This window comes from Rhinoderma darwinii, chromosome 5 (assembly GCF_050947455.1).
Source record: "Rhinoderma darwinii isolate aRhiDar2 chromosome 5, aRhiDar2.hap1, whole genome shotgun sequence".
Taxonomy (NCBI): domain Eukaryota; kingdom Metazoa; phylum Chordata; class Amphibia; order Anura; family Rhinodermatidae; genus Rhinoderma; species Rhinoderma darwinii.
Genome location: NC_134691.1, coordinates 656,936 through 671,980, shown reverse-complemented (window position 1 = coordinate 671,980; position 15,045 = coordinate 656,936). Strand labels below are relative to the sequence as shown.

Genomic DNA, 15,045 nt, shown 5'->3' with positions numbered 1-15,045 from the left:
TGATCACTGTGTTATCTGTGGTGTTACATAGGACTGCGGGTTAGAATAAATGACACAGAATACATTTACATGACACACTCATCTCTGCTACATCTCCCTTGTACATGTTCCACGGTTCAGACAAGAAGTTCAGGTTTCAGGATCTGGACTCTTCTGCAAATATATTGTTATTACGGTTCTTGTCGCTGTTATAATGCGTCAGGTCTCCCGGTGCGCTGTACAGACGTCAGTGCGGAGGAGGGGGAGAGATCTCCGGAATATCTGTGAGCCACTGGTGTGATTATTGATCCTGGTCACTTGATCCCTATAGTCCGGTCCTGTGGTGGTGGTGGTGAGATGATCTGCAGGAGGAAGGGGGAGGGGGGTCCGCTGGAGTCTTTCTAGAACTTTCTGGACCCCGGTATGGATGGAACGACGAAGTTTGTGGGTTATATGCTATGTGATAATGATGATGATGGGGAAGATATTACAGTATAGAGGGGATACCCCATATAGAAGATCTCTGGTGGAGTGGGAGGGGCATGGACCTGCAGGATAGAGTCTGGTGGAGCTTAGAAAGTTGTCGGTTGTCAGGGAAGGATTATATTATATTCCGATCATTTATTAACTATTACTTATTTCTCATTATTAGGTTATTTCTGGGGGTGGTCGTGCGACTCCCCAATTCTCCTGTGTGTCCGGCTGCCCCTCACCCTGGCGGCCGCAGCAATGACCTTTCTTTAATGAGAAAATATTCTACTGTTAACCCTTCGCCTCCTGCACTGCGATTATAAAAGGGCAGAAGGCCAGAGCGGCTGCTGTAAGGTTCCGTTCACATCACATTTCAGCTGTACGTTTTGTGTAGACGCCAAATAAAGCTCCCAGCGTATACGCCACATGTATCCATAGGACGCCATTCACACGACGGAGGCCAAAAGAGTGATATCACGGCCTGCCGTCAGCGGTATAGTCCGGAAATACTCTGACGTGATGTGAATAGAACCACTATCAGGACATGGTCATTACAGGGGTGTCAGCGCTCGGATTGGTTATGTCCCTGCGGTCGCCGTCCTCTTCTTAACACGCCCTGTGGCTCAGAGACGTCAGCACAAACAAATCCCGGCGCTCTCCTGGAGTTATTACCGCGCGGCTGCGACACTGCTGCCTGGTCTCTTACTGTACTCACTTATATAATTCTCCCTCCGCCCCGTTACATCTGTCATGGTGAAGCTTCCTCCCGGGGAACATTACAGACTTTAAACCTGCAGCGAAGACACTTTCACCGCACGCCAAAGACGACAAATGAGAGAAAAGTGTTAATACAAGACAAACCGAATCGTCCCTGCCTGAAAATACACAGATCCACGGCGCCCAAATCTACCCCAAAAAATAAAAGTTGTGAGCTTGATGATCTATAATAGTAGATGTAGCAGAGCCGAACTTGTTTTCTTATATTACATGGTGATCACTCTCTGGTTGTAGATAATAGAGTCGATTTACATGCAGCCCTGTGTAACATCAAATCACACAAGTCTTTGATTGAAGATCATGTAGTAGCTGTTACCTGCAGTCCCATGTAACACCACAGATAACACTCAGTAATAACTCTCTGAATACAGATAATGTAGTAGATGTTACCTGCAGTCCTATGTAACACCACAGATAACACAGTGATAACTCTCTCAATACAGATAATGTAGTAGATGTTACCTGCAGTCCTATGTAACACCACAGATAACACAGTGATAACTCTCTGAATACAGATAATGTAGTAGATGTTACCTGCAGTCCTATGTAACACCACAGATAACACAGTGATAACTCTCTCAATACAGATAATGTAGTAGATGTTACCTGCAGTCCTATGTAACACCACAGATAACAGTGATTACTCTCTGAATACAGATAATGTAGTAGATGTTACCTGCAGTCCTATGTAACACCACAGATAACACAGTGATAACTCTCTCAATACAGATAATGTAGTAGTGTTACCTGCAGTCCTATGTAACAGCACAGATAACACGCAGTGATAACTCTCTGAGTACAGATCATGTAATATATGTTCCCTGCAGTCCTATGTAACACCACAGATAATACAGTGATAACTCTGATTACAGATAATGTAGTAGTGTTACCTGCAGTCCTATGTAACACCACAGATAATACAGTGATAACTCTGATTACAGATAATGTAGTAGTGTTACCTGCAGTCCTATGTAACAGCACAGATAACACAGTGATAACTCTCTGAGTACAGATAATGCAGTATATGATAGCTGCAGTCCTATGTAACACCACAAATAACACAGTGATAACTCTCTGAGTACAGATAATTTAGTAGATGTTACCTGCAGTCCTATGTAACACCACAGGTGACACAGTGATAACTCTCTGAGTACAGATAATGTAGTAGATGTTACCTGCAGTCCTATGTAACACAACAGGTGACACAGTGATAACTCTCTGAGTACAGATAATGTAGTAGATGTTACCTACAGTCCTATGTAACACCACAGATAACACAGTGATAACTCTCTGAGTACAGATAATGTAGTAGATGTTACCTGCAGTCCTATGTAACACCGCAGATAACACAGTGATAACTCTCTGAGTACAGATAATGTAGTAGATGTTACCTGCAGTCCTATGTAACACCACAGATAACACACAGTGATAACTCTCTGAGTACAGATAATGTAGTAGTGTTTCCTGCAGTCCTATGTAACACTGCAGATAACACACAGTGATAACTCTCTGAGTACAGATAATGTAGTAGTGTTACCTGCAGTCCTATGTAACACCACAGATAACACAGTGATAACTCTCTGAGTACAGATAATGTAGTAGATGTTACCTGCAGTCCTATGTAACACCACAGATAACACAGTGATAACTCTCTGAGTACAGATAATGTAGTAGATGTTACCTGCAGTCCTATGTAACACCACAGATAACACAGTGATAACTCTCTGAGTACAGATAATGTAGTAGATGATACCTGCACTCCTATGTAACACTACAGATAACACAGTGATAACTCTCTGAGTACAGATAATGTAGTAGATGTTACCTGCAGTCCTATGTAACACAACAGATAACAGTGATAACTCTCTGAGTACAGATAATGTAGTAGTGTTACCTGCAGTCCTATGTAACACCACAGATAACACACTGATAACTCTCTGAGTACAGATAATGTAGTAGATGTTACCTGCAGTCCTATGTAACACCACAGGTAACACAGGGATAACTCTCTGAGTGCAGATAATGTAGTGGATGTTACCTGCAGTCCTATGTAACACCACAGATAACACACAGTGATAACTCTCTGAGTACAGATAATGTAGTAGTGTTACCTGCAGTCCTATGTAACACCACAGATAACAGTGATAACTCTCTGAGTATAGATAATGTAGTAGATGTTACCTGCAGTCCTATGTAACACCACAGGTAACACAGGGATAACTCTCTGAGTGCAGATAATGTAGTGGATGTTACCTGCAGTCCTATGTAACACCACAGATAACACACAGTGATAACTCTCTGAGTACAGATAATGTAGTAGTGTTACCTGCAGTCCTATGTAACACCACAGATAACACACGAGTTGTACTAAATGACAAACTCAGTTCTGCTACATCTGTATAGCAATATGGCACACGCGTGTAAAAAAAATATTATACGGAATATTAATATATATATATATATATATATAGTATACAGCACATAAAGTCTGCAACACAGCGTTATAAACACACTATGTGTGTGCGTGTGTGTATATATATATTCATACTGTATATGAAAATACTTTTATGCTTTTCGTATATACCCATACACTGTACATATAGACCTATATAGTATACGTTTCTATCCCTTACACAAAAAACCTGTTCTGTCATCCCTGTATTCATTGCACCGTCCCGGTAACGCTCTGGATAAAGGTTCAGTTCCTTCTGTATGACAACATAGAATATAGCAGGAAATCAGGAAGGGAAAGGGGGGGGGGTGCTGGTATTAACCCCTCCAGTGCCCGCTCATTAAACACAATCAGTCTCTTCCTGCCGTCCCATTCCGCACACTATTTCACACTGAGCGCATTAGTGAAAACTGAGACAATATTAACGTACAAAAGATTCCAACACACAAAGGAACGAGCGGCACTAAACCAACGCACAGCTCACTCCACAATCTGCAACGCACGGACTTCCGGGGCAAACAAATACAACTTATTACATCAGTGATTTATCTATTATCACATTATGGGGAAAATATACTTGGTTTGACGAACTTTAATATTCAATAAAAACATAAAAAAGAAAATAAAAAAAAAAATCAGGAAATAGTTTGAAATGTTCTATTATTTTCGTTTTTTTTTTTGTGAATTATGTTCTCTAGAACCTCCCATCACCCGTTCAATAGTGACTGAAATAACGCCAGCGAGAGTCAGGAGGAGTCCGCACATCCCCCGACAGAAAGTTATTATCTATACAAAATCTAAAATAGTTTCTGTAAAAAAATAAAATGATAAAAAATACGGAAAAACAGCTAAAAATTCTTGGCCAAAAAGTTTATCGGCTCATATGTCGCAACTAAATTTAGGGACCTTTAAAACAAGTAGCAGCAAACATTATGGGAAATATCAAAATCACCGCATGTCCAGTTGCCTTGTTTCATTTCATTGAACTTTTTGTATAATGTTACAATTAAATTCTGCGCTAATTACCACGGAAATTGTCAGAAATCATGGAGGAGGCTGCCGGATAATTCATCCGAGAATACGTCTATGACATGGGCTTTGTTTTCTTTACCCACTTATTTTTTATTTGGTTGTTAACATTTTTTAATAAACTGTATTCCCATTTTTTGAATATTTTAATTGATCAATTTTAATTGAATTTGAATAAATCTAGAAAATAAAATTAGAGAATGAATTGAAATGACATCAACGTGTATTTATTTCTTGTGCTGAAATAGAAATATTTAAATTCAATTTTCAATTAAATAGAAATGAAAAACAAAAACTTGGAGGAAATCAACAAAAATATTTTGCCTCAAACTCTCAAAACAAACAAACAAACAAAACAAACAAACAAACATTCTCTCTCATACGGAAATTCGGGACAATATTCCAATGTGCTTGATCAAATAAAAGGAATTTAGAACATAACGGGACCGGGTTAATTGTTCAAATTGGAAGTTTTTGTCATTTTCTTTTAAACTTCATTTTAATATAAAAAAAAATGGTAAAAAAAAAAATATCTGTAAGATTTCGTTTTTTTATTCATTTCTGAACATTTCCACTGTAAGAGTTGACGAGAGCAGGAGATACAAAAAAAAATAATTCACGGAGCTAAATGGATTTTTGGGTTTTTATTTTATTTATTATTTTAAGATGAAACATTAAAAAACTCCAAGTTGTCAAAACTCAGGCCTCAAAAATGCACAATTCATGGCTCAATATCCATCAGGAATTCCTAAAAAAAAAAGTGCCCGGACAAACGACTTTTAGAGCTGCTGACATTTGTTTTGTTACAGTTTGACTTTAATCATTGGTTTGTTGTTTTTTTTTCAAAAAATTCATTTTTATTTTTGATGTTTTTTTTTTTTCTATTTCATTTTTTTGTTTGCAGAAATATTTCACATTCGCATAAGAATTTAAATAACATTTGTTTCCCAAAGGTCATTTTTTAAATAATTTTTTTTTATTATAAATAAGACCGGTGCATAGAATAAAAAGCAGCCCCAATATTTCATGAATATATTACTTTATCACCCCAAGAGGGTGTCTTAGAATGTACGATTATTACTGAACCTTGTAACAGCGTAGATCATTTATGTAAATCTCTATAAAACAACAATATGATGTATCCCATCGATTCCTTTATATAGTGCATTAAGCTTTCAACTCATCCACATTAATTTACTTATTCATTTAAATAGTATTTGCATGCTAATTACATACAAACTTTTCTTAAGACTTTTATGTTTTCTTTTTTTTTTGTCTTTTTTTCAGAATTTCTTTCGATTTAGTCATTTAAATCAACAAGCAAAATATAGGCTCAGAAGAGAGAAAAAAGGCATCAAAACAAACGAAAAATTCTACAATTATGTACAAGTTAAATAAGAAGAATAAGAATCATATACTCTGTCTGGCTCAGGTTCAATTTAAATAAAATATAGACAAGGGAAAAGGGGACTAAAAACTGTTCATACGCTCATCCCACTTTTTGGATTCTGGAAGTCTTAGGTTAGAAATAAGTATTGAGTGAAGAAGTTTTTGCAATTTTTTTTTATATATATTTTTGTCCCTGTTGTTTTTTTTTTCATTTTTTTTTTTTTCCCACAACTGGCATTTAATAGAACGAGTCCAAGGTAGGGAGTTAAGACTTTCGAGTGCCTGGATCATTTGCAAGAATGCACAGTTTTCGGAGAAAAAAATAAAATAAAAAAATTTGTGAATCGGGAGTAAACAAGCCGAGAAAAGGAAATAATCAAAGACAAACGAAATGGTACAATTAAGTCATGCATCCTTGTCTAGTAGAAAAGGGTACCTCACATTGCCATACATGACCTGCATGCAGGATTTTGCTAAAAAGTCTAGTTTTTGTTTTAATACCCATAGAAATTGCAGTTTTGCCGAGTTCCTTCAGTGGTTCTCGCTATGATAGGTCTTCCCAGTCTCTTAGTGTGGTCTTCTTTCTGGGGGGACATCCTATCTCCTGGTATTGCTCTACACGTTTCGGACTTGGGTCTGACGCACAACCTTGACTTTGTCAAAAAATTAAGACTTCAGTTCTGGCTCAAAAAGCAGTCCAGTTATAGAGGGGACATAACTCGCCCCCTCCTCCTTAAATAAAAAACCTGTCCATCTCTGTTCCATCCTATATACAAGTCAATGTAAGACATGAACGTTACATCTGTTCTGTGTGATGAAGACGAAGAGCTCGGAAAGCCCTCAAAAACGAAACAAATATATCTGTAGGACTTGCTACGTCCCCCCTGGTCTGTCACGATATAAGGTGGTGGATGGAGTAAATGCGGTGGTGGATACAGTTGATAAATAATGTTTAATTTACTGTATTTGGCTACAAGTTCTTTACCTCTATGTACAAGGAGTCTGGGGGGTGGGGGGTACAGAGTTCACATGAAGAAGTCCGCAGACCCTTTGCCGGGGTTGGACTGTTGTGGAGACTCTCTGGCTGTGAAGCTTCTGCTGGCCAGCTTCTCGTATTTGTCTTTGTATAGATCCCTCTCCTTGGCCAGACGGGACACCTCTTGTTTGAGCTGTTCCACTTGGTTCTGGAGCTGACACTTCTCCGTCTCCAGGATGTGCCTTTGTTGCACCCTTTTGTACCTGCAGGACTGGGCATAGCCTCTGTTCTTTAAGGTCCTTCTCTTCTGCTTGAGACGTATGACCTCTTCTTTGCTGAAGCCCCTCAGCTGTCGGTTGAGTTCTCTCACAGACATGCTGACTAGCTGCTCATCAGAGAACCTTTCTTCCAGCCTTAGATGGTGGTGGTTGTGGTTGTGCAGGTGATGATGGACCTGGTGGTGGTGACTTGATGGTGCCATCTCATCCCCTGGGTAGTGTTGACCCCTGAAGCCGTCATAGCCTTGGTGGTGGTGGTGATGTGGGTTTCCTATCAACGCCTCCACGGCATCTTCAGGAGTCAAGTTGAGGGCTTCAGGGTTGATGTGGTGCTGATAATTAGACATCCAGTACAGGTCCTCAAGTTGGGGCTTATTGGCAGCGTTTGGGTTGTTGGGGTTCACGTTAGGTTGTGCCCCAGGGCTTGCGGCGCAGAAGCTGGGCGAGGAGGGAACCGAAGAACAAGGGGTGCTGATTGGAGTGGAAGACAATGATCCAGGTGGCAGGCGGTGGCAGAACCTCTCGGCTTCTGGGGGTTCCTTCTTGACCTCAAATTTCATCAGATCAAAATCGTTTACGTACTCAATGGCAAGAGGGCTGTTGGGCAACTCTGCGCTCATAGCCAGATCAGAGGCCATCTCAGTCCATATAAGAGTTGTCACTGTCACCGCTTACAATTTAGGAGCTCCACGCCCCCTAGATGGTGTGTCTATACCCAACAGCCTGCAGGAGGATGAGCCTTCTTGTGGGATCTGTCAGTAGAAGGCTAATACACTCCAGTCACAGCACCCAGCCCCTCTGTGCTGATAGGGGATGCAGGCAATGAGAAGAGGTTTTGCAGATTCTAGGCAGTAAGATTTGGGGTGCTGCAGAATCCAAGTAATCGGACGAGGGGTGCTGCAGAGTCAAGACAATCAGATGAGGGGTGCTGCAGAGTCAAGACAACCAGATGAGGGGTGCTACAGAGTCAAGGCAATCAGATAAGGGGTGCTGCAGAGTCAAAACAATCAAATGAGGGGTGCTGCAGAGTCAAGACAATCAGATGAGGGGTGCTGCAGAGTCAAGGCAATCAGATGAGGGGTGCTGCAGAGTCAAGACAATCAGATGAGGGGTGCTGCAGAGTCAAGATAATCAGATGAAGGGTGCTGCAGAGTCAAGACAATCAGATGAGGGGTGCTGCAGAGTCAAGACAACCAGATGAGGGGTGCTGCAGAGTCAAGACAATTAGATGAGGGGTGCTGCAGAGTCAAGATAATCAGATGAAGGGTGCTGCAGGGACTTCTGTGGTTAATGCTGACCCTCAGGAAGTTTGGGGAGCAGTATGCCTGCACTCTGCTCTGCTGGTAGGGAAGTCCAGGCAGTCGGGTGAGGGTGCTGCTGCTGCAGGTTCTTAGAAGGAAAGTTGCTTGTGCTGAAGTTTGCAGAGCAGCGTGTGTGCAGGTCACTCAGCTCTGCTGCATGCTCTGCTGTTCCGCATGCTCTGCTCCCTCAGGACTGTGCACACTGACAGCATCTGCCGGCTGCTCTGCCTCCCCAGCCCCTGGTCGCTGCTCGCAGGGTCGCAGCCAGCGCTTCTACTGAGTGATCATACAGAACTCTGCCCTTTAACAAGGCAGCATGCCTGGCCACGCCCTCTTAGGTGTGGGGATCCCGGGCATGGCCAATCACGTCCCCCCATAGCACTTTACATTTACATATCTCTGTAGCAGGGGCTGTCAATCTCCCGGAGGGAACAGCTGGAAGGAGAAAAGAAGAGCAGGGGCCCTCTAGTGGCCGCAGGCAGGTACTGCGCTTTAACAGGTAGAAACACTGGATCATCCTCCTCATCATCCATCAGAGAGGTGAAAATAGAAAGTCACTAACCTTATCTGGCAGTAAGTATAACAGATAGATAGATAGATAGATAGATAGATAGATAGATAGATAGATAGATAGATAGATAGATAGATAGATAGATAGATAGATAGATAGATAGATAGATAGATAGATAGATAGATATGAGATAGATAGATATGAGATAGATAGATATGAGATAGATAGATAGATATGATATACATAGATATGAGATAGATAGATAGATAGATAGATAGATATGAGATAGATATGAGATAGATAGATGATAGATAGATGATAGATAGATGATAGATAGATAGATAGATAGATAGATAGATAGATAGATAGATAGATAGATAGATAGATAGATAGATAGATAGATAGATTCCATGCTCTGCAGCAATCTGGAAGGGACCACTAGATCTTTTCAGCCTGAGCTTCCTGATTCATGAACAGAATGAAAGAATTCCAGTGAAGACTGAAACTTACTGAGGCACAGCATTAGGAGAAGAATGTAACTCTACACAACAATGCAGATGTATATGACATTCAGGGTGTAAGGAAAGCTGGGTGACAATCACTATGGGCATTGTAATCTTAGCCCTTGTTAGTTAGCATTTGTTGGAGATTAAAAGAATTCAGAAACGGCAGATCGGATATTAAGAGACTTGACATAAGACTCAGAGGCTGATATTTGCAGGTCCTGTCTAGAGCTTATAGTTGTATCATGTCGGATCAGTGCGGGGCACTGGAGGAAGGGAGGCACTCACAGGTAACAGTTTTGCTGTATTTTAGCCACAGGTCAGATAACATTCTGTCTTCTTGCTGCCACCACTACGGGGAGATCAGGAACGGTCTGTGTATACAGTGAACTCCCCCTAGTGGTGGTTGTAAACAGGCTGAATTGTATCATGTTACTCTATGCTTCTGCAGGGGGTTTGGAGCTTTGTATCAGACAAATTGAGCTCTGACCTCGATAAAGAAATATTAAGAAATTGCTCAGCACAGAATGTTGGATCGGATCATGACCTGGTGTTAACAGATGGAGATTTACTTTAAACCTCAGCGTTCCTTCTCCCTTTGTGGTTTTGTAGCATTTTAGGTGGATTTTTCTTTTTAAAGGGTCTTCCACGACCAGACAACTATTGACCTATCCACTGGATAGGTCTTCAGTATATAAATCGGTGCTGGTCCGACACCCGGACCCTGCACCAATAGGCTGTTCTTGCTGCCTCTGGGCACCGGACGTCCATGCCGGAAGCTGATGGCTCCGGTCACGGCTAGCGGCTGAGCTTCAGTATTCAAGCGAATAGGAGCAGAGCTGCAGAACGGCCGCTATGCAATGTACGGAGCCATCTGCTTCCGGCTCCAGCTACTGCGCTGGCTCCCTTCCCCTGCTCGTATTTCAGAAGCGCCCAGGCCCGGCGACTCAGCAGCCGCCTTTCCGTCTGGGTGCTTCTTCACTCAGTGGCGTTGCTACCACTGTAGCAGCCATAGTGGCTGCTAGCGGCGACACCAGGCATTAGGGCGCCAGCAGTAGTGATTCCGCTTCAGGAGTTCCCCTGAAGTCACTGTCCATATATGGACAGAGACATCAAGCGCTCCGTCCAGGAGCGAATCCCCGACCACACAGGGATTCCGCTCCTTCAGGGAGCTACAGTGGCGCTATCTTCAGGAAGTGGGGGGTGCTATCTACAAGGGGGCTGTGGGCTGTGTGGCACTACTTACAGGGGGCTGTGTGGCACTACCTACAAGGGGCTGTGTGGCACTATCTACAGGGGGCTGTGTGGCATGATCTACAAAGGGGCTGTGTGGCACTATCTACAAGGCTGATGGTCATTTTACTGTGAGTGGGGGGCTGATGGTCATTTTACTGTGATTGGGGGGCTGATGGTCATTTTACTGTGAGCGGGGGGCTAATGGTCATTTTACTGTGAGTGGGGGGCTGATGGTCATATTACTGTGAGTGGGGGGGCTGATGGTCATCTTACCGTGAGTGGGGGGCTGATGGTCATTTTACTGTGAGTGGGGGGCTGATGGTCATATTACTGTGAGTGGGGGGCTGATGGTCATTACTGTGAGTGGGGGGCTGATGGTCATTTTACTGTGAGTGGGGGGCTGATGGTCATTTTACTGTGAGTGGGGGGCTGATGGTCATATTACTGTGAGTGGGGGGGGCTGATGGTCATATTACTGTGAGTGGGGGGGCTGATGGTCATATTACTGTGAGTGGGGGGCTGATGGTCATATTACTGTGAGTGGGGGGCTGATGGTCATATTACTGTGAGTGGTGGGCTGATGGTCATATTACTGTGAGTGGGGGCTGATTTTCATATTACTGTGAGTGGGGGGGCTGATGGTCATATTACTGTGAGTGGGGGGGCTGATGGTCATATTACTGTGAGTGGGGGGCTGATGGTCATTTTACTGTGAGTGGGGGGGGCTGATGGTCATTTTACTGTGAGTGGGGGGGGGGCTGATGGTCATTTTATTGTGAGTGGGTGGCTGATGGTCATTTTACTGTGAGTGGGGGGGCTGATGGTCATATTACTGTGAGTGGGGGGCTGATGGTCATATTACTGTGAGTGGGTGGCTGATGGTCATTTTACTGTGAGTGGGGGGCTGATGGTCATTTTACTGTGAGTGGGGGGCTGATGGTTATTTTATTGTGAGTGGGTGGCTGATGGTCATTTTATTGTGAGTGGGGGGCTGATGGTCATTTTACTGTGAGTGGGGGGGCTGATGGTCATTTTATTGTGAGTGGGGGGGCTGATGGTCGGTTTCCACCTCTGAGCTCCAATTGATATTAATAGGAGGCAGTAAATTCCTGTGTTGCTCGTTTGGAGCTTTTTTTCCTGCGTCTTTTGTATTCGCTTCAACAGCTTAAAAAAAAAACGCACAAAAATAGGTCAAACAACGCTGTCAGTTCCTGAAGGAATTTTGAGGCACAACGCTGTGTGAAAAGACCCTACGAGTGGAGTGCTTGTTTTTAGCAGTTTTCTGTCTCTCTCTAAACAATTTTTGGTAGGGGTGCCCTGAAGAATTTTTATTTTTCCAGTGCTTTCTCGAGTCTGAAAAGGTTGAAAAACTTTGTACTAGGCGACAGGATCACCCCGGCCGACGCAAGGATCTCATCGTGGAGAAGCTCAGTTCGTCGTGGGAAAGGGGCCAAGTTGAGTAAAAATTTTTATTTGGGGGCACTGTCTACAAGGGGGAGATGGGGCTGTATGGCACAATCTACAGGGAGCTCTATCTACAAGGGGGGGCCTGTGTGTGGCAGCCAGGGGAGGGGGCATTATACTATGTGGGCACAATTAAAGGACAAAATACTTGTATCCTTGAAGGGGTTATAATATATTATAAACCCTTTATTAAAGTATTAAATATAAAATTATTAAATAGCATTATTATACTATCTGGGGGCACTAAAGGGGCATTATACTGTGTGGGGGCACTATATAGGGCATTATACTGTCTGGGGGCACTAAAGGGGCATTATACTTTCTTTATGGGGCATTTTTTTATGATGGGGTGGGGTGCCGAAAAATAATTTTGCACGGGCGCCATCTATCGTAAGGCCGGCCCTGGTACTATTCATGGTCCGCACTCCCGCAGTAGGCACTTGTGTTCTCTCTGTGGTTGTTTAGTGCCGCAGCTTAATCCTGTGTGTAGTAATAGGGTCGAGGGTCCAGACACTAAGATCATTTGTTGACCGGGAAAATATTGGGACCTTTCAGGTTATAAAGGATCAACCCTTCTTATCTCCCTGTTATTCAGACCTCAGAGGTGTCACCCGAGGGCACAAATTCACTTCTCATCTCTTCATCTGTCATAAGAAAGACACCAAATATAAAAGAGATGAAAATAGTAATAAGGAGCTAGACCTCAAGATCTCACGTCGATCAGATGGATGATCAGTTTCAGAATATTCACCCCATTAATCTCATGCAAAACCAGACTGAATAAATGCTGTGGGGATAGTGTAACATGCAATATTAATTTAGTAATCACATAAATGATAAAAGTATAGAAAAAGTATCACAGTATAGTCATAATATAGAGGAGACTGGTGTAGTAATAGTATCACATAGTAATAGTATAACATTCATATAGTAATAGTATAGAGGAGACTAGTGTAGTAATAGTATCACATAGTAATAGTATAACATTCATATAGTAATAGTATAGAGGAGACTAGTGTAGTATTAGTATCACATAGTAATAGTATAACATTCATATAGTAATAGTATAGAGGAGACTGGTGTAGTAATAGTATCACATAGTAATAGTATAACATTCATATAGTAATAGTATAGAGGAGACTAGTGTAGTGATAGTATCACATAGTAATAGTATAACATTCATATAGTAATAGTATAGAGGAGACTAGTGTAGTAATAGTATCACATAGTAATAGTATAATCATATAGTAATAGTATAGAGGAGACTAGTGTAGTAATAGTATCACATAGTAATAGTATAACATTCATATAGTAATAGTATAGAGGAGACTAGTGTAGTAATAGTATCACATAGTAATAGAATAACATTCATATAGTAATAGTATAGAGGAGACTAGTGTAGTAATAGTATCACATAGTAATAGTATAACATTCATATAGTAATAGTATAGAGGAGACTGGTGTAGTAATAGTATCACATAGTAATAGAATAACATTCATATAGTAATAGTATAGAGGAGACTAGTGTAGTATTAGTATCACATAGTAATAGTATAACATTCATATAGTAATAGTATAGAGGAGACTAGTGTAGTATTAGTATCACAGAGTAATAGTATAACATTCATATAGTAATAGTATAGAGGAGACTAGTGTAGTAATAGTATCACATAGTAATAGTATAACATTCATATAGTAATAGTATAGAGGAGACTAGTGTAGTAATAATATCACATAGTAATAGTATAACATTCATATAGTAATAGTATAAAGGAGACTAGTGTAGTAATAGTATCACATAGTAATAGAATAACATTCATATAGTAATAGTATAGAGGAGACTAGTGTAGTAATAGTATCACCTAGTAATAGTATAACATTCATATAGTAATAGTATAGAGGACACTAGTGTAGTAATAGTATCACATAGTAATAGAATAACATTCATATAGTAATAGTATAGAGGAGACTAGTGTAGTAATAGTATCACATAGTAATAGAATAACATTCATATAGTAATAGTATAGAGGAGACTAGTGTAGTAATCGTATCACATAGTAATAGTATAACATTCATATAGTAATAGTATAGAGGAGACTGGTGTAGTAATAGTATCACATAGTAATAGTATAACATTCATATAGTAATAGTATAGAGGAGACTAGTGTAGTAATAATATCACATAGTAATAGTATAACATTCATATAGTATTAGTATAAAGGAGACTAGTGTAGTAATAGTATCACATAGTAATAGTATAACATTCATATAGTAATAGTATAGAGGAGACTAGTGTAGTAATAGTATCACATAGTAATAGTATAATATTCATATAGTAATAGTATAGAGGAGACTAGTGTAGTAATAGTATCACATAGTAATAGTATAACATTCATATAGTAATAGTATAGAGGAGACTAGTGTAGTAATAGTATCACATAGTAATAGTATAACATTCATATAGTAATAGTATAGAGGAGACTAGTGTAGTAATAGTATCACATAGTAATAGTATAACATTCATATAGTAATAGTATAGAGGAGACTAGTGTAGTAATCGTATCACATAGTAATAGTATAACATTCATATAGTAATAGTATAGAGGAGACTAGTGTAGTAATAGTATCACATAATAATAGTATAACATTCATATAGTAATAGTATAGAGGAGACTAGTG

General features: G+C 40.8%; 1 protein-coding gene across 1 annotated transcript; it reads right to left on the bottom strand.

Annotated features, from left to right (window-relative positions):
- Positions 1-6,672: 6,672 nt before the first annotated feature.
- On the bottom strand, positions 6,673-8,909 carry MAFA (MAF bZIP transcription factor A). The gene has a single exon (XM_075827940.1). The coding sequence runs from the start codon at positions 7,987-7,989 to the stop codon at positions 7,123-7,125; it is 867 nt and encodes a 288-aa protein (XP_075684055.1). The 5' UTR covers positions 7,990-8,909; the 3' UTR covers positions 6,673-7,122.
- Between the last annotated feature and the right edge of the window lie 6,136 nt (positions 8,910-15,045).